This window comes from Rhincodon typus, chromosome 19 (assembly GCF_021869965.1).
Source record: "Rhincodon typus isolate 14 chromosome 19, sRhiTyp1.1, whole genome shotgun sequence".
Classification (NCBI taxonomy): domain Eukaryota; kingdom Metazoa; phylum Chordata; class Chondrichthyes; order Orectolobiformes; family Rhincodontidae; genus Rhincodon; species Rhincodon typus.
In genome coordinates this window covers 30,266,653-30,288,125 of record NC_063350.1, presented here as the reverse complement: position 1 = coordinate 30,288,125, position 21,473 = coordinate 30,266,653, and the positions used below count along the sequence as shown (strand labels likewise).

Below are 21,473 nucleotides of genomic sequence, written 5' to 3'. Positions count from 1 at the left end.
CAACAGGTATATGGGAACTCCATCACCTACAAGTTCTCCTCCAAACCGCACACCTTACTGACTTGGAAATATATCGCCGTTACTTCACCATGGCCAGGTCAAAATCCCGGAACCGGATCTCGTTTCTCCACAACAGTAGAAAGATTGCTGTGCTTCAAGAACGTGACTCGGCGTCTTCTTCTTCAGAGGAATGAGGGATGGACAATACCTGCAGACGTAGCCATATCCAGTACGGGACCGTAGGGCAGAGTGGCCGCCGGCACGCGGCTGTTGCGAAGGGGGTGGGCAGTGCGCATGCGCGAGGTCGATGTGTTGGGGGGTCGGCCGTAGTGCGCATGCCTGCGTTAGGCAGCGCGCCATTTTCCTTGTGTTTGAACGAGCCTTGAACGGGGAGCAGTTTTTGGGGTCTGAAATCATTTCGACTTAAATAAAGAAGGTAAGAGAGACTGGGCCTTTCAGATCTTTGTCCGCTCCGTACGATCTCCACGGACCGATACTGAGCCGCCTGTCCTCTGTTTTGAGGAGCTAGGCCCATTTTTTTCAGTCTCAAAAAGGGGCTGATAATCCCGGCGGATGTTGTCGATCCAGCGACTTCCACAAAGCGACTGTCCAGAAGTCGGTACATTGCCGTTTACGAGGCATCGAAAGGGGGCGTCCTGGTTACCCGTCCGTTCGCTTTTGTTCGAACGGATCGGGAAGGAAGGCAATGCTCCGCCGGGCCTAGCCCTCGGCCCAACGTGAACTGCTGTACTTCAACCGAACCTGCTGCTCCCTCTCCTGGTCAACTCTGATTGGTGACGGGGCGGCAAATATCTGCAGTTTGGCTTAGTGATTGGTTGGTCCAGCTGTCAATCACTGGTCTACGTGCAACACGTTCGGTTGTGGCCGTAGTTGTTCCAGGCCTTGCTCTGGGTCTTGAAGCAGCGCTGCTTTCCGAGGGGAAATGTTTTGTTGCCCTCGCTGCTTACCTTAGCACGCTAGATATATGGCTATACAAGCTGCCCTTTCAAGCTTCTTATTATGAAACACGCGGTGGGTCAAAAATGTATATTACAAAACCAATTGAGAACATTCTAGTATTCTGTTTGCCAAGTGTAAGCGATTTCAGACAACCCAATCGAGAGTGCCAGCCAATCAACATTTTTAGAAATAAGATAAGCTCCTCTGCAATTAAAGCCGAACAGTAGATTTGATACTAGTGCATACCGAAGCCGACTTTAATTATTGTTGAGACCTTCACGAAACTTTATCCTCCCCGCCCGAGCGACGTTCTCTCTGATGCACTTCGATCTGAGAAAGATAGAGCCTGTTGGTGCTTTTTTTGTTTTATTCTGAATCTGTGCTCTCGTTCATAAACGACACTGTAAGTGTAAACTTGTCATACGGGACTTGCACTTCGCTTCCAATTGCAGTACTTCAGCGTCTTGGCTGTTGTGAGGTTCACTTGCATTTGACACATTTGTGTAGTTCGTGCTATTATAAATGAAGGAAAATGTGTTTTTCTGTGGTTCTTTTCATGGCCACTAGATGTTTCAGGCATTTATAATCAATGAGTACTTTGAAATGCAATCACTGTCGTAATACACGACAGCTCAATTGTCCAAAGTCAACGCTCTATCAGATAATGAACAAATAATCTTGTATTGTTGATTGAAAGATAAATGTTGATCAGGACCTTCAGGATAACTCCCCAACTCATGATGAATCCTTCATAGGCTGTTATGTACAAGCATCCAGTGGCAAGACATTGATGTTATTGTGTTAATTGTGGGATTTAGCAAAGCAAAATAGATGTCAAGTTTTCTTAATTTTTGTCAAAATCTCAGCATTAGTATAGTGGTCAATTCAATGGCCTTTGGCAGTGTTTCTGAAATATTCCACTCTTTTTGAAGGCTAATACATCAACAACACCTTTGTTTTGTAATACAATGTAGTGAGATGCACATGTGTGTTATCATTCATTAGTCTGTTTGACTTGTGTAACTTAATCTTGTCATTGGCATTCGAGCTGAAGGTGTGTAGTGCTGCTTCTGAGTGGTATTTAATGATGCAGAAATAGTCATATGGTGGCATTGGGGCGAGGGTAGATGTTGTCAGGGTTGACAATGGTTGAGTGGGCTGCCAGAAGCAGAATACAGTACTACATGTAAGAGGTAATTAAGGAAAATAAGAGACAAGATGTGTCCCAGCAGCCATTAAGTTGAAGTGTGGAACGACTGCCTGAAATATGGGATGGTCCTGTAAATTCTGAGATGGTTGATCACCTTGTGTGATCCATACCTGTCAGCAAAGAAGCAGAACTGAGACACTGCATAACAATGTTACTTTAAGTTTATATAATGCGTAGTTGTCACAGTCCCCACTATTTTAATATATTTCTATTGGAAGCCCTACTTAATGTAGTCTCAAATTTATCTTTGTGTCAGTTTGTAAACAATCTTACTGTTTACTTGGTTATGTTTTTCTGAATTTATACATTATTTAAACTTAGTAAAAGAGCTCAATTCATATACATAATCTTATATTTTATCCACTGATGAAGTTACCTTGACTATTATTTCTATTCCTGAAATCAGCTTGTCTTTGTAGTTAAAAGATAGTAATTTAGAATATTTCCATAATAAACATGCAGCAAGTCTGTTAGTACCCAAAAAATGATGTTAGTCTTTTGTCTGAGATTTGCTGCAGATTTTATTTGGCACTGTTACTTTTTACAAGTTATCTGTATTTCCATAACCTCGCTCAGTAAGCATGTGAGCTGATCATGCATTTTCACCACAAAGTTTGAAGTTTCCTTTATGAGCATTCTTATGTCATGGTTTGCTTTTAAGGCAGCCTTACAAGTTATGAACTGTTGTGGAAAATTCAGGTATTGGTTTTTATTGTTCTACAAAATATTACGTTTTGTGGATCAATTGCCACATCAACAATAAACTGAATCTTCAGATGGTGGCATATGGCAGAATTGAAGCCAGTCATAAGGATTATAGGAAAATGCTGAAGAAAAGCAAAATGAGAATTTAGAAGAGCTGCAACAAAAATAGAAGTTGCTGGAAAAGCTCCTGTTCTGTGGAAGGGCCAACGGACCCAAAACGTTAACTCTGACTTCTGTTCACAGATGCTGCCATTCCAGCTGAGCTTTTCCAGCAACTTCTGCTTTTGTTTCTGATTTTACAGCATCCACAATTCTTTTGGTTTTTATTCAGGAGAGCTGATTGGATATATAGGAGAGAATAACTTGTAACATTAAATGCAATAAAAAGGGCATCTAAACGCATACAAAAGGAAACAGTAGTAGTAGTAAAGAGTTAACAGATGTCCAATGGTGAAGTAGTGCTTTAATTATGAAGGATGGAAGTGTTTTTCTTTAATCTTTACCTATAGCATACCTGAGGACTTGACATAATTAAGTTTGCTGTCTAAAATGTTTTGGTTTTGAAAAACATTACCAGAACTTAACGTGGAATCGTCGGATGCTGGTGAACTCCACCCTAAACTTTTTTGTTTAAAAGTCAGAAAGGAGAGAAAAGAAAGAGAAGGCTGTAGCCACAATTTTTCAAGCTTTCTTAAGTATACCAAATGTTGTGGCAGAACTGGAGTTAGTCAGTCTGTTCCCTTTGTTTGAAAGGTAAGAATGGTTAAACCAGGTAATAATGCACCAGTTATTTCAAAATTTATTTCTGGTCCAACTTTTCAAATCCACAGTTCAAGATCAAATAAATGAGCATTTAGAAGTGTATTTGTTAACAAAGGTAACCAGCTTATTTTTGATGAGGAAGTTGTTTTTGATTAAGGCCAGTGGAATTAATGGCTTCAATTACTTGGATGAAAAAAAAGTTGCAAAGTTTAAGAAAAACAGTGATTGTACATAGCTTTAGGTATCGTGTTATCAAAAGAATGTCAAATAAACTGAGCAGCATAAAATCACCAACCTCATAACTTGAATTTGAGATAGTAAAGTTGCTCACACTAGAGCAAAGTTAGTGAAAAATATTCTTTTACAGTTTTGAGTTTTGTTCAATTAAATCCTATTTTTGTATGGAAATGGCTTTGAGGGTCATCGATTTAAGATCTTTTAGTGAGATTGAGGAGAGAGGTTAGAAATTTCTGTACGCAGAAATTGTTACTTTCCCACAGTAAGTGGGTAATGCAAATCCTCTTAAGTTAAACATGGATACATACTTGAACCGTAAGACGATTCAAAGATGAGGTGAGAGCAGGACAGTAAAATTAGATCTAGATTGCTCAGTGTAGAGATGAGATTCTGTTCTGGAACACTTCATATCTGTGAAGACGTATTCTTATTTCTCTCCAAAAAAATTATTAATCCACCTGATTATTCCAGGGAGAGTTAAAATTAGCACAGTTGTTTTTTGGAAATTAGACATATTCTCCATTCCTGGAGTGTACAGGAAAATTGTGTTTTGGAGAAAATAAATGACCAGACAGAATTTGGCTATGGTAAATATTAATCTCATCCCTTGGTCATTTTCCTTTCAGAATTTCTAAATATGGATCTCAGTGATGCCAATTTACAATCCCTGTCTGAATTTCTGAAGAAGACTCTTGACCCTGATCCAGCAGTTCGGAGACCAGGTAACTTTTCTGTTACTAAAAGATATTTGGAACATATAGCATCTGTACTTATGTTTTTGGCATGCTGGTGATTATTCTTTCAAAACTACCATCAGTAGAAGAGCAGATTACTAGGCATTCATTGTATCTTACTATATGCAAATACTTTTATTATCTATGTATAGTAACTACACTTTAAACATGTAATCAGAAGATTTGAACCTTGGCTGTGGTAACTCTTTCTTGTTCATCAAAAATGTTCTGATAACTTGAATGCACGACCCAGTCTACCCAAACTCAGTACATGACTGGAAAATGCTGCGTTGTCAGAGCCATTTTAAATGTAATTAACTGAAGCGCTATCTTGGAGTGGAGTAGCAAGTTGTTATTTGGTTCAGCAAGTCCAATTAAATTAATTTTAAGTTGACAATCTCGCCTCGCAGTCTTAATTTGATTTTAATTTTCTTCCAAACCATCATTGAACCAACTTATGCATGTTCACTTGCCTATGGTAAATTCTTGGGCACGTCTATTTTGATTATCTACTTAAGATCAATTTGTATTTCTGCCTTCACTGTTGCCATCACACCTCACCTGCAATTTATGCTTTTTACTTTTTAAACTTCCACCCTAGCATTTCAAACCTTGATCATGTGAATGAATTGCTGAACAGCTTCTGTCAATCCCCTTCGTAATCATGAAAACTTCGGAAATTCAGTTTTAATATGATGGCTCAGTGGTTAGCACTGCTCCCTCACAGCACCAAGAACCCGAGTTCAATTCCATCCTTGGGCAACTGTCTGTGTCGAGTTTGCACATTCTCCCCAAATCTGCTTGGGTTTCCACCCACAGTCCAAAGATGTGCAGGCTCGGTGGATTGGCCATGCTAAATTGCCCATAGTGTTCAGGGATGTGTAGGTAGGTGGGTTATAGGGGAATGGATCTGGGTGGGATGCGACAAGGGTTGGTGTGGACTTGTTGGGCCGAAGGACCTGTTTCCACACTGTAGGGATTCAATGAATATTCTATGGATGATGAGATCCTAGATTGCCTTGCCATACATCTTGTCATTAGCACATCCACATTAAAACTTGAATTCTTAATCTTCTGGGGGACAATAATATCTTTACAGTTAGTTGACCAAAAATTGCATTCTGCTCAGAAATCTGTTTGGCTACGTCAGATACTCCTCAATATACAAGTTATATTGTTTTGCACAAAGTAACAAATACATTGGCCAGTCAAACCAGTGAAAGACTTAAACATAGCTTCTTAGATAGGAGCTACTGATTTTGAAGAAATTGTTGATCTTTTCATGATGTTCTAAACTATTATTTATTGTTGACCTAGTCATGTTATGTAATTAAACGTTATTAGGATACAAGTCTCAAGCTTTGTTCCCCAATATATGCCCCTTCTTGAAGTTAATATTTGTCTGGCTATTTCTTGCTAGGGCTTGAATAGTAAATTAATTTAATCAATTTTGAAATTTGAGAAAAACCCGTGACTTCATGAATATTTCCTCAGTCAAATTACTTCGTTTCCACACTTTTTTTTCCAGGTTGAGGCATTGCAGAGGAAATATTGATCTATCTAAAATGTTTCAGTATATTTTTCACAACTGAAGTTTAAATGTTTGCTGTTGTTGAGTAACTGTTACACACTCCTAATACAGTGACCTGCATTTAAGAAAAATGCATTTAATAGGAATGGTTGGTTATGAGTCGGTTGACTTGCTCACCGAGCTGGCTTGTTTTCGTTTTTACATTTCGTCACCATGCTAGGTAACATCAGTGAGGCTTCTGATGAAGCGATGTTGTTCTAGTCTGCTTGGATATTATACTCACCATAATGGACTGGACAATATAAATTCCAAGCAGAGTAGAACAACGTTGCTTCATTGAAGGCCTCCCTGATGATGTTACCTAGCATGGTGACGAAACGTTTGAACGAAAACAAGCCAGCTCGGCAAGCAAGTCAACAATCTCATCCACAACCTGAGCTACAAATCTTTGCTAAAACCTTAAACAGTTGGTTATATTATCCAATGAGGATGATATTGACTTGAGTTATAATGTTATGGGCCATAGTGCCTTCAGTACTCCCATTTATTTTCAGCTGGACCAATGGTATTAAGGGTGTCTGACAATTTTTCTCGAGGCAGAAACTGAAGTAGTGGAACAAAAGATTACTCCATTAGAGTAAATCTGACAGCTTTCTCTCTGGAGGCAGCCATGCAAGCCCCAGAAGATTATTTTGCCTTGATTTCAATGTTAGTTTCAACAGCTAGGCTCCCTCAGAAGTTATTAGGAAGTCACATGGATTCACTGAACACCACATATGCATGAGTAGACTTAAAAATGCATTACACATACCTAGGAAAGACCATTAGTCTCATAGCTTGTTTCTGAAAAGTCACAGACGCTTTAGTTGTAGTTTTAGTGAATTAGTGTATTTTTTAAAAAAGCAATGTGGCATGTCTTATTGTTTGTAAGTATAAAACTTTCCACCTACTGTCAGAATCACTGTCATCATTTCTCCTCTTACCTGTTGCAAGTTTTTGTTCATTGACAGAGTTTCCTAGTTCCTTACGCTATGAATACTGCACAAAATTAGTTATGTCATGTTATTTGAGCTATCACTAACACCAACCAACTCACTTGTGCAAACTACCTACTATAAGCATTATGGATTGTATTGATATACTGAAAACAAGAGTTTTTATTTTTGGGATTCAAGAATGTTGCCCATCCTTCTTGGCCTTTATGTAGTCAATCAGTAAGTGTAGAACTAAAGTCAAATGTTGGGTGGACTGTTGGAATGGCAGTTACTTTCCTTGGGGATAATTCTAACCCAATTGGATCTGTATGACAATCAATCAGATTTTCTGCCATTTTTACTTGGTGTAATGTGGAATCTTGAAATTATTGATTTCCATGCTGGAGTTTGAATTTATATTTTAATCTCTCCATTCAAATGCATATCATTTAGCAATAGGTTTCACTGTGGCCTCCGATAAAGCAATGTTGTTCTACTCTGCTTGATATTATTATGATCCAGTCTGTTAAGTTGGGTTGTGTCATTTCTCGTTCTGTTCTGCATGGGTTTGTGTATGGGATTTAATTTCACGTGTTTGTTGATTGCATCACGGGTTGAAAACCAGTGTGTGCCTGTGGTTGGCTTGAGCTAAGATGGTCACGTTGTCCGAGTGCACTGAGATGAGGGAAAGTTTGTTGTGTCGTTTTGATGCCAGCTGATGTTTGTGTATCCTGAAGGCCATTAATTTAACTGGGACAACGTGACCATCTTAGTTCAAATCAACCATGGACACTCACGGGAATTCCCAGAGGCCTGGTTTTCAACCTGTAATACAATCAACAAACATATGGAATTAGACTCCATATATAAACCCATGCAGAACAGAACTAGAAATGACACAACCCAGCTTAACAGACCAGATCATATAAATACCAAGCGGAGTAGAACAACATCGCTTTATCGGAGGCGGCAGTGATAATGGTACCTAGCATGGTGATGAAACGTCTGTACGATAACCTGCTAGCTCAGCGAGCAAGGCAACAACCTCATCCACAACGTGAGCTACAAATCTTCGCAAAAACCTTATGCACGTCTTGTCCTGAATGAATTATTGAGGGGGAAAGTGAATTCTACGCACACTGAGAATTAATCTGCATGTTAACAAGTGGATCTAAGAAAACTTGCTTTCCAGGCGCATATTTAACTCTCAGTTCTTCGCTTTTCAGCTGAAAAGTTCCTGGAGTCAGTGGAGAGAAGCCAGAATTACCCATTGCTATTGTTAACTCTCATTGAAAAGTCTCAAGACAATGTCATGAAAGTGTGTTCAAGTGTAACTTTCAAGAACTACATTAAAAGAAATTGGCGAATTGTAAGTAATCTGTGAGACTCAGTTGGTTATTTGATCTTGCAGGTGATTTATAAGTGTTCAAATCATTCTTACAATGCTGTGTAGAAGTGCAGAGATTGATTCAAAGTAAAATGTTCTTGGGGAAGTTAAAGAACTTAGAACATTACAAATTTATTATTCTGCAATTAATAGGAATGTGTCACAACAGATATTCAGAAGCTTGATGCATATGTGTTGTTATTAAATGTTCTCTGCATAGCTTGGTAATTTTAGGAATTCTCTCTTGGTGAGATTAAGTAATCCTTTCTGTTATTCAAATTGTGCCTGGTCAGTTGACTGTGACATGTGAATCTGATCATCTTTTAATGCTATTTCAGACGTTGCAATGGAAAATGTGCTGAAGTAGCCAGTGTCTTATTACTTGATGATTTTGATTTTTCGGTATAGGTATATGTTAGTCATAAAATGGAAAATGAAACCATGCCAATAACCACCCCATTAGTCTCTTGCATTCACTGGCATCTTCGATGCTACTGGAGCTGTAGGTTTCACTCTTCCAGTGCATTCCTGGCCAGCCTCCCTTGTTATATCAACCGTAAATTTGAGATCATCCAACAATCTGCAGCCACTGCCCTAATCAATCAAATCTTATTCATACATCTCCCTCTGTTAGTAACCTACATTGACTCCTGATAAAGTAACATCTTGATTTCTAAGATTCTCTTCATTACTTCCAACTCCTGTTGTGGCCACGCTCCTCCCTATCTGTTATCTCAACCAACTCTGCAACTCTCCAAGATACCTGCATTGCTTCCAATTTTGGTCTCATGAGCATCTCCAATTTAATTGCTCCATTATTTGTTGTACTTTTGCTGTCTGGGATTTAGGTTCTATAGTTCCTTCTGCGGATGTCTCTGCTTCTCATGCCTCCTTTCCTCCTTTGAGCTGCTTGTTAGTACATCCTTGTTTTAAGGAAGCTTTTGATCTTAACCTCTAATATCTGTGTTTTGGTTTCAGGTGTTGTATCTTGATCCTGTTAAGTGGCTTGAGATATATTACTATGTCAAGAATAGCGTATAAAATTATTGCTGTCAAGAGAAGAATTGAAAGTGGTGCATGAGCTGTATCTATTGCTTAGTTCACATTATGTTAGTAATGTTCAGTTCCAGAACTTATTGTTGAAACCAGTGCAAGAGCTGAATGCCAGTGTAGTTGGCCTTGACATTAAGATAACGTGTACCCAATTGCACAGTAGTGAGGCAGGGATAGCATTGAGATCAAAGCTAATCCCTCCAGTAGCTCTGGAAGATGGTTATGTCTGTTGATGTGTGTGTAGCCTTGGGTTGCGCCTGCAGCTGTGCCTCTGTTCAGCATCCTTGTGATCAACCGCCTTCAGCTGCATCATCAATTCCTTCTTTCCTAATGTGAGAAGTAGGCTTTACTGATAATTCCAATGTTCAGTTCCAGTCCAGGCTCCCAAAATTATTAGGCGGCCCACTTGATACCTTCAGCAGACTCTGAATAATATTCAGTATGATTTAGCTGATAAGTTGAGTACCATTTGGTCTCTTTGATCTGCTACCAATTCTAGATTGTTACTTTCTAATCACTTTCCTCAGGGATGTTATTACACACCTCCTGGAGCAGGTAAGACTTGAACCAGGGCCTTCTTACACAGAGGTAGGGACACTACCACTGCACAACTAGAGCCCCTCCAAGTACTACATCACCAATGATGAGATTCAAACATTTTAAATAATCCCTAAGAACCTCTCTACAACATTTTGAGGCTGCCATTGATCAAATGATTCATGGAATATAACTTTGCAAAATAGCCAGCCTCTATTCGTAGTGAGTGGCTTATCTCTTTACACCTGAAAGCTTTCTGCTTTCTGTGTGGTTTAATTCATAAGTATAATGGAACACTTGTCTTGATTAGCTGCAGATACAATCAGTACTCAATGCTGTCTCAAATGTATGATCAATCAGCATGCATATTAGTGTATTCAGCATCTTCTATGTCCATAACTGACATACTTCACTGTGATTCATTAAGCTTCCTTCAGCAACTGTTGGCAAACCGATGACTTTCACTGTTAAAAAAAAAAGCATGTTGCACACCATATTAAATATATTATACACATATAATGTCATTGCTCCCTCCATTGAGTAATAGAGTCACTCACCGTTTAAGAAGTAACATGGTCACAAAGACTACAGTGGTTCAAGAAGCTCAGAATTATAGAAATTAAACATGAAAATTTTCAAAAAATAGAAGCAAAGAATTGTGGATGCTGGATGACTGAAACAAATACAAACAAGTTGCTGGAGAATTTCGGGTCCAGTGACCCTTCTTCAGACTGATCAGCTAGGAAAAGATGGCATTTATACTGATTACAGAGAGTGGTGGAGGGAGGGGAAGTTATTAGCAGATGGCTGCAAAGGCAACCCAGAGAGAGGGGGAGAGGAAAAAAAAGGGGAGAAGAGAAGCTAAATAGGTGATAATGGGTTCTATGGGGAAATGAAAATGAGTTGGCTGTGCTGAAAGCAACCCAGAGTGCTGGCCTCGTCATTTATGAAGAGTAGGTCTCAACTAGGAATAATTACAAAGGCATTCCAGAATTGATCTTTATTACCCAGCTAAAATTAATTTCTAATTCTTAGATTTTAAATATTACTGGTTTTAAAAAAATCTCAGCTTGTGGTTATACTCTTTTTGTCCTTCAGGTTGAAGATGAGCCAAACAAAATCTGTGAAGCGGATAGGGTGGCCATTAAAGCCAATATTGTGAATTTGATGCTGAGCAGTCCTGAGCAAATTCAGAAACAGGTACCTGAGTACTACTTGTACAAAAGATGAATGAGAGTTGTTTATTCTAGTTTTTGACTTGACCACGCTCTCTTGCAGTTGAGTGATGCCATCAGTATAATTGGGCGTGAAGATTTTCCTCAGAAATGGCCGCATCTTCTGACAGAAATGATTAACCGTTTTCAGAGTGGAGATTTTCATGTTATTAATGGAGTGCTTCGAACAGCACACTCCTTATTCAAAAGGTATTTGTCTTCTGCTGAACTTGATTTATGTAAGATTTCAACCTATGTAGACTGCTGTGATTCATTTTTTAATGTTTGGTGGCCTCTATAAATGTAAAACAAAATGCCCAAAAATCTGACAGTTTTTTTCTCAGGCATACTCCCTGAATAGGTAAGTGTGGGAATAAAGAGCCCATTCTCGGGCTGATCCCAAAGCTGAAAATCACTGATAATTGTGCATCCAAAGGATGTGCGTTGATTGCGCCCAACGCGACAGCCCCCCCCGGCCCTCCATATTCTCTAACACAAATTTGTTCCACTGTCAGAAATGTTATGATTGCCATATTCCCTGCTGCTTTCGGGGAAGGGTTAATGTTCTGTTATTACAGTCCAAGTCATTCAATCACTTTAATAGATTTTTCTTTAAAAATTCACCCAGTCAAGCTTTGAAATCTTCATTGCTTAATGGTTATAAGGACATGTGGCACACAACACACTACCCATCCCACAATCTGCAACCTACTTATTTTTAAGGCATTGATCAGTGCAGAGTGTACCTCAGAGACCTTCGCTGTGAAAGAATTGATTTCAAAATCAAACAAGGTCTCAGTTCCAATGGTGTCACATTTTGGAACTGCATCTGTATCCATCTATTGATTATTTCAGAAGCTATAATCAAAGTTGTGGTATAATAGTTAATTAGGTTTTCAACTTTATTTGGCTCATCACTGTTGTGGACAAATAAATAGTTTTTTTTTAATATAAGCTTCAATTGACAGTCAATATGCAATGGAAGAAATTCTGTAGTTTATCAGAGTTTTCAAATATAAGTAAGTTTGGAAGTATTTCCTCTGCAGTTGGCCTAGATCTCTCAGCAATGAAGCTGAAGCAGCATTTGCCATTGACCTTGAAGCACTGATCACTGGTGTGAATTTCCATTTTCTAAATGTCAGTTTGCGTTTGGCGACAAGTTGAAGGGATCTCCAGGTGTCTGGTGGCAGTAATGTCATCAGAAGAGTAAACAGCTAATCCTTTCAAGTATTCTGACAGACAGAAAATGAGAAAATAAAAACAAGTCTGTTTCAATGTTAATTTTTCCAAACATAAATTAAATGAATGGTACCCACAGAAAATTAAAGTAGGACCTAAAATATCGCAAATTGTAAGAAACGCAAGTATGTAGTTTTTTATTTTGTCATCATGACAAATTGATCATTTAGCAAGTTATTAAATAGCGTCAAGACTAAAAACTTAAGGATGTTTGAATTTCCAGTCACCAACTTGAATTGCAGAACAAAATCTGAAGATTTTAAAACTTACCTCATAAACTAAATTCAACATCAATCAAATGTTATTAGTAGGAGATTAATACTGTGAACTATGACCATTGCTGAAAAATGAAACATTTTTATCAAAGCTTTTTGTCTTGCACTCATCAGAACAATTTGCAAGAAGACCAGTTCATGGGAAAAGCTGCAGGAGAGGAGAGCGTTGATTGTTTGGCAAGTGAACTCTGGTAGAGACATTGCCATATAGAGAATCCACCCATTAATGCTGATTGACAGTTAACAGCCAGGCTTTGTTTTGGATTTTTTAAAGAGGCAGGTTGACTCTGAATGATCAGAACATTGCTCTGGGACACAAACTAGCAAATGCATGTCACCTGTTTTGTTGAGTTGGAACAGATACACTGCGTGTACATGCTCTTTCTGCCTTCAAAGACTCTAACCTATAGAAAAGATATCCCTTGGTTATCCACATGCATAAAAGCTTTACAGCACATGCTTGGAAGAATTGTGGTCTTTGCAGAAGACAATCTATGGTTACTTCTCGCTCCCAACAGGTTTACCTGTTCGTAGTTCACCTGAGTTATATTGACTCGAGCCTGTTAAAAACCAATTCCCTTGGTTTTCTAAGAATTCCTGATCAGGGCAGCACGGTGGCTCAGTGGTTAGCACTGCTGCCTCTCAGTGCCAGGGACTTGGGTTTGATTCCAACCTTGGGTGACTGTCTGTGTGGAGTTTGCATGTTCTCCCCGTGTCAGCGTGGGTTTTTGCCGCGTGCTTTAGTTTCCTCTCACAGTTCAAAGATGTGCAATTTAGGTGGATTGGCCGTGCTAAATTGCCCATAGTGTTCAGGCATGTGTAGGGAAGGTGCAGGGAAATGCAGCGTTACAGGGATTGGATAAGGGAATAGGTCTGGGTGGGATGCTCTTTGGAGGGTCGATTGGACTTAAGTGGCCTGCTTCCAGACTAGGGATTCTATTTTATTCTATTCTTGACTTGTAGTCTTCAATCCCTTAATTCTTTCTCTTTGTCTTGCCTGGGTGAATCTTCCAGTGGCCTTACATTTCTGCCTATTCTTTTTTATAGAGTAGCAAGCTTTCAGTAGCTTTTTGCCTGCTCACTAACTGACAACAGTTTTTTCTCTGCTACTAAGAACATCTCCCACCCTATCTTCCCACCCTCCCTTCATTAAATTGTGAAGAGACCACAAGGAGATGACAAGGGGATATTGGTTAGCAAGTAATCAGGAAAACTGATAGAATATTATTGCTTATTGTGAGAGGAATTGAGTACAAAATTGAAAAGGTTATAAGTGATATTGTTATTCAGGACATCGGTGAGACCACGTGGATTACTTTTTACAGTATCGGCCATCTTTAAGGAAGGATTTGAAGTGAATTGGAAGTAATTCAGAAAAAGTTTACCAGGCTGTTACCTGGAATGATTATGCGAAAAGGTTAGACTGGCTAGGTTTATATTCCTGGGTGTTTAGAAAATGTATGAGGCAATTTAATTGAACTATATCTAAGATTGGTGGGTCTTGACAATGTGATTAAAAAGTGTCTAATTTATATTTTTTAAATATCATTTTTAAAGTTTGGATTTCAAATTCAAGGTATGAAGGAGTGTTTGCCACCTTTTCTACAGGTCTTAAAAATAACCTAGTTTAGTCAGTCTTTCCAGAACCATTTCCTAATCCAGTGTGTCTCAGAGTAGGGACCCCCTTGAGTAATAATGGAGGATAGTTTGTGTGTTGCTGGGTTTTTGACCAAGGAGTTTAGATGTTGAGGGGCGTTGGCTTTTTATTTGGTTTAAGACAATTAAGGATTAATTTTGACTTTGGAAACAGATTGTATGCTTTTGAACAATTTTTGGAAGATACCTTTATTGGGGTTGTAAGCGCAATAATTTCTCTGCTGGAAAGGAATAGAACGGTTCCAGGAATAAGTTACTTCGGTAGAAAGTTAGTTTATGCAAACTCCAGACCAGAAGTGCTCAGATTAAAAGATTGAGAAAGTCTAAGCTTCCTGTTTAGAGTATTCATGCAGGAAGACTTCATAGTTCACAGGAAAGAACTGGAAAAAGATCAGTTGAGTCAACTTAAAGATTTAAGATAGGTAATCACACTTGATTTAAAGTGATGGTGTTGGGGAATAAATGAAAACTTTGCCATGTGTTTTAAGATCTTTCAAATTGACTTATGTATTTACATAACTTGGTTCGTTTATCCTTTCCCCCCACCTTTTAATGTAATAAACTTCTGTATTTTTGTTAAAGAAAATCTGCAGATTTGTGTGCATGTGTTTGAATGTATGACCTTCATATTAGAAATAAAAATGACCTGTCAAATCAGATTTCATTCTGGGATCTGACTTATCCAGTAGTCACATCAGCTGACAGCATAACAATAGGATACACGTGGGAAGGATTTCCCTCTTGTGGGAGAATCTAGAAGTATGCATCACCGTTTACATATAAGTAGTCCTCCTTTTAAGACAGAATCAGAAAAAAAATTTTCTCAAAGGGCATTGAGACCTTGGAACTCTCTTCTTGAAAGGGCGGTAGAAGCAGAGCTTAATATTTTTAAGACAGAAGCATGAAGATTCTTGATAAGCAAGGTGAAGGGGGTGTTATTGGAGAAAGATGGAAATATGGACCATGCAGATCGGCCAACTTTTTGAATGATGGAGCAGACTTAAATGGCTCTATTCACACACACACACACACTTCACAATTGTTTTGGACATTCCCGGGATGAGGGCATCGTCAGCAGTTATTGCCCATCCCTAATTATCCAGCGGGCAGTTAAAAGTCAACCATGTTGCAGTCGGTTTGGAGTGATATGTAGTCCAGGCCAAGTAAGGGTGGCAGATTTCCTTCTGGAAAGAGCATGAGTGAATTAGATGCCATTCAGTGTTTAAAGACTTACTGTCATCATCTTGCCATCCACTCCTGCAGTGGTATAAAAGTTTAACTACCCATGTACAGTTCAGCTACCTGCACACATCGTTCATGTGTGACACTATAGCAATAAATCAGCTTTTTATGGGATGGAAAATCCACATTGTGATAATTTAGCTGTATCAAGCTTGGTGAATGCAGATGCTACAATTAATCTCAGCACTTTGGATCAATGAGGGGAAATGTCTAATTCTGGTTATTATTCAGTGATCTGTATAGGAAGATTGTACGTGTGCATTTGTCATCGTTGAAGACAAGATCAGATTTTTGCATGATCCCATTCAATTCCCAAAACTTATAAATATTCAAGGAAAGGCACCATTTGAACAGTAACGATATTGAAAATACACATGATCAGTATCCAACTGTGAGAGCTTTTCTCTATGGGTGCTATTTTCTCAACTGTAAACTTGCAACAATTTTGTTATTGTTAGTCAGGCTATTTTATTGTCTAAGGAATTGTCACCTGGGTGAAGTACTGATGTTTGGAGAAGGATTTTGTAGCTTTCCATTTCAGTAAAATGGATATAAACTTAATTGTTCTGTGTCAGTTGGACCTTAGTGCAGTATTCTGACGGACTGGTGCATTGCTGCCATTCAAATGAGATATTGAACTGTTCTTGGTGGATGTACAAGATTCAGACACTTTTGAAAAAGAGCACAGAAGTTGTTTTGAGATAACAAGGTGTAGAGCTGGATGAACACAGCAGGCCAAGCAGCATCAGAGGAGCAGGAAAGCTGACGTTTCGGGCCTGGATCCTTCAGTTATTCTATTTTGGCAAAAATGCTTGAGAGCCATTGATTAACTAATTATTTTCTTTCTTTGGCATTTTGGCTGCCATATTCCTCCACAGAACAACAATTATATATTGCCGTATGTTACTCTATTTGGGAGTTTACTGTCTACAAATTAGCTGTTACAACACTATTCCCATTCCTACACTTCCAAAGGACTTAACTGGCTTAAAATTCTTTGGAACAACCTAATAATGCGCACTTTCTATAGAAATGTAAATTGTTTTGCCTCTTGACAAAAGTTAATTCCATTCTTTTCATGTAATATTTCATCCCATTAGGTATCGACATGAATTCAAGTCAAATGAACTGTGGACTGAGATTAAACTGGTGTTAGACACTTTTGCAGAACCCCTCACTGCACTTTTTAAAGTATGTGGTACTGCTAACTTAACTTCGTAACACGATTTTAAAATTTCTGCATGATATTCATACCTCACTGATTATTTCAGTTTTGAGATAATGTAGATTGTAATTTGAAAATTGCTTCAATGTACTTGTTTTCCGCCATAATTGAAGTGCATAATTTTTGCAGACTACAATTGAACTGTGCCATACACATGCCAAGGATGTCAACGTATTGAAGGTTCTCTTCTCTTCTCTCGTTTTGATTGCTAAGCTGTTCTATAGCTTAAATTTCCAAGTAAGTATTTAGTGGTGTGGATTTCATTTTGTGATGTGCATTTATGCAGATTTGCAGGTAATAATTTGTTTTGTACTCTGCAGGATTTGCCAGAGTTTTTTGAAGATAACATGGAAACATGGATGATGAACTTTCATAGTTTACTCACTTTGGACAATAAGTTGCTACAAACTAATGTAAGTGGCAGGTCTGTGAAAGCATTGATGCTGTTTGCAATGTTTATATATACAATTCCTTCCTGATGCTCTTCACATCCAACTTCTTAAAAGTTTGGCTGGGGGAGGCAAGGAACGTTGAGGAGTAGACTTGGGCTGGATTTGTCACACGTGCAAAAGTATAATGCTGCGATAAAAGTTGCACTTTCCAACGTTTCAGTTAAGTCACCCTTTGACCATTCTTTCCTTTCTCTGATTGTCTTTGAGCGTTCAGCTGCTGGTTCCACGTTGGAAGGGATGTTGCAACATGAAACTTCATTATTCATTCAGAATTCAAATGAGAATTCTGTCTACTAAAGCGTATCAAAAAACACCCTAGGAATTGTGTTTTGTTTGAAAGTTTATCCAATTCTTGAAGCATTTTTTAAAGCAAGTATAGGAGAAATTAAAATATGCATATTTTCTATATTTTGTCATAACACTGTAGTCACCTGTGCTTTTGTACAAAAACATTTCAAGCTCATTGCTTTGAACATTAAATTTTATCCAAGTTGCTATTCTAAATGAATTTAAATAATTCTTTAAATTAATTTCTTGCAGGATGAAGAAGAGGCTGGTTTGTTGGAACTGCTGAAGTCCCAAATATGTGATAATGCTGCTCTCTATGCTCAGAAATATGATGAAGAGTTCCAGCCCTATCTACCTCAATTTGTCACAGCTATTTGGAATCTACTAGTCACAACCAAGCAGGAGGTTAAATATGACTTGGTAGGTTTTGTTATTATAAAAAATATAAGCAATCTATTAGAAATGTATTATTTGGGAAATTTTTCAGAAGTTGAAGTCTTTAGCTATTTTTGCACTTCACCTTATTGCTCTTGTGGCTCACTTTTAGAATTAAGCTTTGACTATCTACCTGTCAGGTGCACCTTCTTTCTCTTTAGTTTTTGCTTCATGAGCTTTTGATCTCAACCACATGATTTTCTCCTGCACAGAGACAGACCCGACTGTGTTCGGTACCTGTATACTTGGAGTGTTTTCTTTCATCTGTTCGTGGCTAACTGTAAAACAGTCCTGTCACATATTTGGGAACAGGTTGCCTCAACGTATTACAGTTGCAGTTTAGAATGTGATAACTTGAAAACAAAAGTGTAATCATTTTGTTATGTGCTGGAGTAGTATTTAGAAGTGATAGAACCGAACATTTTCACAAGTAACAAAATTCCCTTCGCATGTTCAAGCATTGTGAAATCTAGAGAAATAGTCAACTCTGTTGTTAATGAAATTTGAAACTCATTTGAAGTTTAAAAATATCAAATTGCCTTAAAAACCCATGTGCTTCATTTGTGTCTTTGGGGAGGAAATCTGCCATCCTTAGCTTGCCTGTCCTATTCATTACTCTAGATCAGCAGGTGTGTGATTGACTTGCCAGCCCTGTAAAACAACATGCCAAACAACTCCGTTGCAACCAACAGCTAAGGAAGGAAGAACTTTGTGTACCTCTTTTATTTTACCCCTTTGGGGTGTAGGGGTGTCTACGATACTATTATGAAGAGAATTCCAGGAAGCTCACCCTGTACCAGTGAAAGAACAGCAATACACCTCCAAGGGGTGGTGTGTAGCCTGATGGAAAAATACAGGCTTGGTGTTTCTGTGCTTCTGCCCCAGTCTTTTGAAATGGAAGGTCACAGGTTTGGAAGGTGCTGTTGAAGGAGTCGTAGCATCTTGCATGTGGTGCATGTTCTTCCACTGTGTTGGTGGTGGAGGGGAGTACCTGTTGAAGATGGTGTGTAGGGTGCCAATCATGTAGCTGTTTTGTCCTGGATGTTTTCACGCTACTTGCATGACATTCTTGACTTGTGCCTTATAAATGATGGACAGGCTTTGAGAAGTCGATGGGTGAGTGCAAACCGTAGAATTCCCAGATTCCGATATGCTGTTTTAGCCAGTTTAGTCTCGGGTTAAAGGTGACCTCCAGGATGTTGTTAGCAGCAGACTCAGAAGCAGTAATGACATTGTCAGTTCTGGGTACTTGGTTAAATCCTCTCTCTCATTGGCGATGGTTGTTGTTTGGCATTCATGCAGTGTTCATGTTACTTGCCACTTACCTGCCCAGCCTGAATGTTGCCTCGGTCTTGCTGCAAACGGACACAAACCAAGGAGTCGCAAGGGGTGTGCAACATTGTACGGTTGCCAGTGCTTGACCCTATTCCTGACCTAATGGAGGTCATTGATGAAGCAGCTAATGACGGTTGACTCAAGGATGCTACCAGAGGAACTTTTGCACTGATGTTCAGGGGTTGGGATGATTGACTTCCAATGAATATGTTTTTCCTTTGTTACATATGACTCCAACCAATTGAACGATTTCCCACAATTCCCATTGATTTCTGTTTTGCCGGCACTTCTTAATATCATATGGTTCGTCTGAAGCTGATCAAAAAGTGGTCATCAAACAGTTTATTTCTTAGTTCAGAATCCATTGGCTCTGGTGTCTTTTTTATGTGTTCCAGCAAAATGTATCATCATATATGCAACTCACAATGTGCTCCAACAAAAGTGATTTTTAAAACAGCAGCTATCTCCTTTAACATTTGCCTTGGTTTATAAAAATGTCTTATGTTTTTGGGTCACAGTTCAAAAGTACAGGTAAAAGAAATAAAGATGTGGTCCTTCCATAAAGCACTAACTTAAGAAGGTGTGTTATTCATCTCTGTCTACAGTTGTTTTCTTTAATCTGGCAATTGCGTCTAAATTAACAAAAGCCTAAGTTTTTATCTCCTAAGGCAAGGTACTGTGGCAAAATACATTTTAAGACAAGTAGGAGAGACACCTGATTCGTTTTATTTTGGCCTGAATACAATGTTGATCTGATCCTGCAAATGTTGAGTCACTGTATAGACCTTGAAGACAACGGCTCTTCACCATAAAATACTTGTTTCCCCATCATCTTAAATAGTGTGCACTTTTTTTTTTAATGTTAAATTCCATCTCTCAAAGCTTAATTCTGAAAGAAATGAGTGTTGAAATATATAGTTAATCAACATCTTTAGATCATCACCTATCTTTAGCTCTCCCTTCAGTTTTAGGGGGAAAAAAACTTGTTTTAAGATGCATACAAGATATCCCAGCAAGGCACATCATTGGAATATGAGTGACTGTGCAAATCTGAAATAAACTTAACTTTGCATAAGTTGAATGCTATTTACTTTTTTAAAGCAAAATTTACGAAGAATCTTTGACAGAGGAAATGCCTCTCGTCCTTGCCCCAAAATCTGTCTTCATTTTTTATTCCACCAAGTAAAGTCTAATCTTTACTCTCCTTGTCTTTTTAGCTGGTAAGCAATGCTATTCAGTTCCTGGCATCTGTCTGTGAGAGACCACACTACAAACATTTGTTTGAAGATCAGAATACATTAACCAGTATTTGTGAAAAGGTTATTGTTCCTAACATGGAATTCAGAGGTAATTAACATCAGAGAAATTTATACTATCAAATACAAAGCATAATTGTTTGTGATGGTTCCAGTGAAACTATTGAAAATGCTGATGAGTTGTTGAGAAAAAGATTTGTTGGATAGCATTCATTGTTTAATGGCTTGGTGACAGTCATTAATTAGACAGAATAATACATAAACATGACCTGGGGCCTCCAGGCTTGCAGGAGAGAAAGTTGAAATTAAACAAGTTTATCTGTAATAACTTTGGCAATAATGTACTACGTTGTTTTCAGGAAATTGTGGCAATTCATAAAATGACCTGAATTGTAACTTCAAAAAAAATGTGGAATTGATTATGTTATGTTTGGAAATGTGATTGATTGAATGAGTAGCTTTGTGTGCTGTTCACTGAATTGAGAGCTATCAAATAAAGAAATCCTCTTCATGTTTACCAGCAGCATAATGTTGGTGTTATTATTTTTAGCTGCTGACGAAGAAGCATTTGAAGATAACTCTGAAGAGTACATCAGGAGAGATTTGGAGGGATCAGGTAGTTTTATGGTTCTTACCCTTATGAATGGATGTGGCTTTAAGCCAAAATGTTTCTATCCGCATTGTTGCTTTTCTGGCATTTGCTCAAAATTGCAATAAATTGCTGAGAGTGCCAACACAGTGGCTAGCACTGCTGCCTCTCAGCACC

The 21,473-nt window shown here is 38.4% G+C and overlaps 1 protein-coding gene across 2 annotated transcripts in view; it reads left to right on the top strand.

Moving 5' to 3' along the window:
* The first annotated feature begins 322 nt into the window (after positions 1 to 322).
* The window catches only part of cse1l (CSE1 chromosome segregation 1-like (yeast)), a 40,195-nt gene continuing 19,044 nt past the window's right edge, over positions 323 to 21,473 (top strand). Inside the window, exons 1-11 of one of the 2 annotated variants that reach the window (XM_020527746.2) lie at positions 323 to 436; positions 4,501 to 4,596; positions 8,340 to 8,482; positions 11,189 to 11,290; positions 11,369 to 11,514; positions 16,817 to 16,907; positions 17,071 to 17,178; positions 17,262 to 17,354; positions 17,934 to 18,101; positions 20,669 to 20,798; positions 21,258 to 21,323. In XM_020527746.2, the coding sequence (XP_020383335.1) occupies positions 4,512 to 4,596; positions 8,340 to 8,482; positions 11,189 to 11,290; positions 11,369 to 11,514; positions 16,817 to 16,907; positions 17,071 to 17,178; positions 17,262 to 17,354; positions 17,934 to 18,101; positions 20,669 to 20,798; positions 21,258 to 21,323 (1,132 nt within the window). In that variant the 5' untranslated portion in view covers positions 323 to 436; positions 4,501 to 4,511. Of the gene's footprint in view, positions 437 to 902; positions 1,033 to 4,500; positions 4,597 to 8,339; positions 8,483 to 11,188; positions 11,291 to 11,368; positions 11,515 to 16,816; positions 16,908 to 17,070; positions 17,179 to 17,261; positions 17,355 to 17,933; positions 18,102 to 20,668; positions 20,799 to 21,257; positions 21,324 to 21,473 lie in introns of those variants that run through there. The other variant, XM_048608256.1, reaches the window with a different exon arrangement.